Genomic DNA, 4,783 nt, shown 5'->3' on the forward strand with positions numbered 1-4,783 from the left:
GCAGCGGCGCTCCCTCCGGCGCCGCCCCGCCCCCCGTGCCCGCAGACAGCTCGCTGGCACCACCGTTATCACTTTTTCAGTGGAATTTCTATTGTCATGAAGTCCTCAGCCAGCGTCACTTCTTGGCCACGCAGCGCGGACTCTGCCTGCCTCTTCAGCAGGGTGACGTCCGCGTCGCCCTGCCCTCCCTGGCCAGCGGGTTTGTACCTCTGGCTGAAGTGAGTCAACACCAGCTTCTTGGCCCCACACAGCTGCGCGAATTCCGAAGCCATTGCGGGCGTGCTGTGCCCGTGCTCCCGGGCCTTGTCCTGCTGGGTGTCGTCCAGTGTGGCCTCGTGCAAAAAAACTGCCTCGCGCACAGCCGCGCCGCGCCGGCCCCCGGCGCCCCCGAGCAGTCGCCCAGGACGCAGATCTTCCTGCCAGGAATGGGCGCTTCCAAGACGTCAGCAGGAGAAATTGTTGCTCCATTTTCTAGAACAACTGCAGTCCCACTCTTCAGTTTCCCATACAAGGGACCCGGCTGGACTCCTGGTAGGTAAAGGCAGGAGAGCCCGTAAGTATGATGTTAATTATGGTATAATTATGTGAGTGTCAGCTTTGGAAGGACGTCACTTGAGATGTGCTAGATATAAAGCTATCTCACTGAAAAAAAGCACAACCTCAATATAAAAATCAATTGGTATTTCACATTTTTCATACAAATTAAGAGCTTGTAACACTAGCAGGACGGGTGTCTGAAGAAAATCACAGAATCCTAGGATGGCTTGGGTTGGAAGGGACCTCAAAGCTCATCCATGGGGCAGGGACACCTTCCACTGTCCCAGGTGATTCCAGCCTGGCCTTGGACACTTCCAGGGATCCAGGGGCAGCCACAGCTGCTGAAGGAAAATATATAAAAACCCCCCACTTATATTCTTCATATTAAAGTCAATAAAGTGACACAAATACACTGGCCATTGTTTTCCTGACAGCCACGCTGAGCTGTTTAAACTTTGGCACCTGAACTTGTTTGCTCTTCCCAGCATGGAAGTGGTCTGTGGTATTACCTGGCACCCGTGTTACACACCAGCTCAGAGTGCTGCACGGGGGTCAGCCCCCAAAATGCCTTCGACAGAAAATGGAAAACTGAATTAAAACAGACCACGGGCAGAGACAGCAGCTCTGCTTTGCTAGAACTCGTAGGAAGGTGGTCATAAAAGAAGTAAAAAGAGGAGAAATAAGTCACAGTCGTTACCAAGGTCTTTCAGTTTCTGCACGTTGAGCCTCCCAGGCCGGGGCTTCTCTTCCAGCACGAAGCCGAAGGAGGGGATGCGGTGGAAGAGGCGGAACGCTCTCACAACCAGCTGCTCATCCTCCACCAGCAAGTAGGAGTCTTCTCCTGGATCCAGGTGCAGAACTCTCCCTGGAGGTCCCTGGCGAGTTGCCTCGTCTCTGTCCAAGCCAGAAAAGTCCTTGAATTCTTCTGCGGGGCACTGGTCCGGACAGGAAAATTAGGGCTGGATCACTAAATTATCATTAAAGATGCAGCTATGGAGCAAAGCAAGAAGGATTTGACATAGGGCTGAGCCTCTTTCCCAACACACAATCCCAAATTGCTCTGGTTCTCCAAGGAAATACTCTGGAGGCTGAGCGTGCACAGCAGCCCAGGAAGTCCAAAGAAGTGGTCGCCGTGAAGATGAGTTATGAAAATCTTGGTAATTCTGGCTGTTGATCAGAACAGGAAAAGATAAAACCAGGGAAAGAAGGAAAATAAACTGTGCAACAACTTGGAAATGATCACTGTTTGGCAAGACGTTTGAAATAAGCAGGGAGGGAAATTAAAATAAAGCCAGTGTTTAACAAACAAATCCCAACCCAAAAGGTGTTTTTTCCCCATTCCTTCCACACAAGGTTTATTTTGATTTGCCAAGAGAAGGCTGCAGAGATGCAAGTTTGAGTTCCTTCTAAGCCAGGTAATCTACAAGCACGGAATGGGACCGGCTGCTGACATCTGCCACGTGAGATGCAAAGAAGTGCTAGGAAGACTCTGAGCTTAAATCCTACAGGGAAACTGCAGACTAATGAGGAACACAATGTGGAATTTGTGTTGCTCCTCCTTTTGACTCTACCACGTGAAATGAACAAAATTTAAAAAAAAACCCAAACCAGCATGTAGTTTTGATTTCGGAGTTTCCTAAGAGGCAAGAAGGCCACCGTTCCTGACTGGTTTGTTTGAAACGAGTGACAAGCTGCACTGGAAATGGCTGGGCTTCCTTTCGTGCCTGAGCTGTGTCACCCCTGCCCTTGCTGGGTTGGAAGAGCCCAGGACCTTCTCTCACTGCAGACACGTGTACTTTAATCGAGCTGCCTCCATCTCCTCTGCTGAGTTCCCACTTCCACACGGCAAGACACTTCCTCCAGCACCTGCTGGGACAGGGCCAGAGGAGTGACAGAATCTCTTTTTGTTTTAAGATGAATTTATTAAAAATCAGTTAATTTCATAGAAATTAGTCTATCTACCTGTCATTAAATTCCCTGATAGCTTCAGAGCTTGGAGGAGCAGGATCCTGTTCTGTTTGTAACTCACAATTCATTACTGGGGAGACAGAGTCAGCTCCTGCCACTGCGGACTGTGAAAGGAGTGACTGGAGGTGAGCTTTATTTCTGATTTACTTGCCAAAAAGTGGAAGTTACCCCAAATACACACAGCCCCGCTTGAAAAGAAACATTTACCCACAGGAAGACTCGCGGCAGGTTTCGCTTAGAGCAGCCTCCAGACGAACAACACAGCGCTCCTGCTCCAAGCTGCTCTGTGGTGCCAAGCCCGAGACATTAACTCAGGGAAGCTTGGTTCTGGAAGGCAGTTCTCCACCAAGGGGCAATCAGGGATTGCTGCAGAGCAGGTTTAAAAAAAATTGTAGTAGCCGTTCTGTAACACGGCAGCTGCCGCCCAAAGCAGCCCCCTCCGGTGCTCGCGCTTGTTCCTCCGCATTCAAACACCACGAGGTGCTCCAACGAGGACAAAGCACTTCGTTTAACCTCACGAAACCTCTCCCCCTCCCTCACCAAAACGCCTTCCCACAGCACCAACCTGCTCTGAGGTGGCTCCTCATGAGCTGTGTCTGCGTCCCCTCCCCGCAGTCGAAGAGCCAGCACTGCCCTTCCCTGCGCAGCACCAGCGCCGACGCTCCCCGGGCTGGGGAGGGGTAGGCTGAGCCCGTGCCCAGGAAGGTGATATCCAGAGACATCCCGAGGCTGGGAAGGCACCTGCAAGAGAGATCTGGAGCTGCGGGGCGTCAGGTGCTGATCTCTGCTCCCTGAGACAGGGACAGCACAGACTGGAGCTGTGCCAGGGAGGTTTAGGTTGGAGATCAGGGAAAGGTTCTTCCCCCAGAGGGTGCTGGGCACTGCCCAGGCTCCCCAGGGAATGGGCACGGCCCCGAGGCTGCCAGAGCTCCAGGAGCGTTGGGACAGCGCTGCCAGGGATGCCCAGGGTGGGATTTTGGGGTGTGTGTGCAGGGCCAGGGGCTGGAATGGATGATCCTGGTGGGTCCCTTCCAGCTCAGGAGATTCTGTGATTTGATGTCTTTACACAGGGAAACCAACAAACTTTTTTGTTTTAAATGAAGGCATCCTCCACAGTTCAGTGTGAGGATCAAACTCCCTTTCCCTTAAAACATAAAAATAAAACCTCCCTGGAGCATGGTATGACAACACATTATTTACCAGCAGAGATTTCCTTTTCATGTCGGTGGAAGATTGCAAGCACACGGCCCAAGCACAAGGCCTTTGTGGATTACCAGGGAAAACACCCCTATCCAGCTGGAACAGCTCTGATCTCCAGTCCCACTGTTATTTTATTTCCTCTGAGCTCTGTTTAAATGTTGAGTTTTCCTGCACGAGCCTTCCCTCCAGGAGCCCTTTCAGAATGACTATCGCCAGTCTCTGCTGACATTCCAACAGCAGCCCCGGATTTCGGGAGCGGGCAGCCCAGAAACACAGAGAGGGAAGGGTCACTTCCCTCAGAACAAGTTTGGAGACCACGAGAGGTGGGAGTGACCCGAGGGCACAGGCCAGGGAACACCTGTTTCACCCTAAATATCTGTACCCCAGTTGTTGATGTATCAGTGATAATGTCTAAATGAGGAGCCTGGCTGGTTTGCAGGGGCCAGACAGCCTCTGGAAAACTGCGCCAGGAGCAGAATGTCCCTGAGGACAACCATGCGGTGCCCCCTCACCTCATGGAGTGTGCTCTCTCCAGCATTAAGTCTTCCCAGAATTTGTTCCTGTCTTGTCTTCAGGAGAATTTAAAGCTCCAGGTGCCTTAACATCTTTCAAAAGATTTCTCACGTTTAGTTGTTTTTAGAGGAGTTTCCACAACCTTCCATTTCTTTTTTCCCTGTGAGGGTGGGCAGGCCCTGGCCCAGGGTGCCCAGAGCAGCTGTGGCTGCCCCTGGCGCCCTGGGAGGGGCCCAGGCTCGGACACTGGGGCTTGGAGTAGCCTGGGACAGTGGAAGGTGTCCCTGCCCAGGGCAGGGGTGGCACTGGATGGGCTCTGAGGCCTCTCTAACCCAAACCATTCTGGGATTCTGGAATTTTAAAACGAAGCACTCTCTTCCCTGGTGGGCTTGCAGGGTCCTCCGAAGCACGCCAAGGTGCAACCTGACCTTGGGGGCTCAGGGGGAGCAATGATTAATGTCCATCACACCCCCAGAAGCAGAAATAAACACTTTGCAAATGCAAATATTTGCATTTGCCTTTTCTTTTGTGTAAAACCATGGAATCATACAAGAATTGAATGGTT

At 51.8% G+C, this 4,783-nt stretch overlaps 1 protein-coding gene across 1 annotated transcript; it reads right to left on the reverse strand.

Annotated features, from left to right (window-relative positions):
- Window positions 1-6: 6 nt before the first annotated feature.
- On the reverse strand, window positions 7-4,430 carry ELAC1 (elaC ribonuclease Z 1). Its single transcript, XM_008633709.2, is given in 6 exon segments — window positions 7-355; window positions 358-528; window positions 1,235-1,552; window positions 1,555-1,704; window positions 3,071-3,246; window positions 4,218-4,430. Coding segments are annotated over 6 exon segments (1,128 nt in total). The 5' UTR covers window positions 4,244-4,430; the 3' UTR covers window positions 7-68.
- Window positions 4,431-4,783: the final 353 nt, after the last annotated feature.

Source organism: Corvus brachyrhynchos, unplaced genomic scaffold, assembly GCF_000691975.1.
Source record: "Corvus brachyrhynchos isolate BGI_N302 unplaced genomic scaffold, ASM69197v1 scaffold285, whole genome shotgun sequence".
Classification (NCBI taxonomy): Eukaryota; Metazoa; Chordata; class Aves; order Passeriformes; family Corvidae; genus Corvus; species Corvus brachyrhynchos.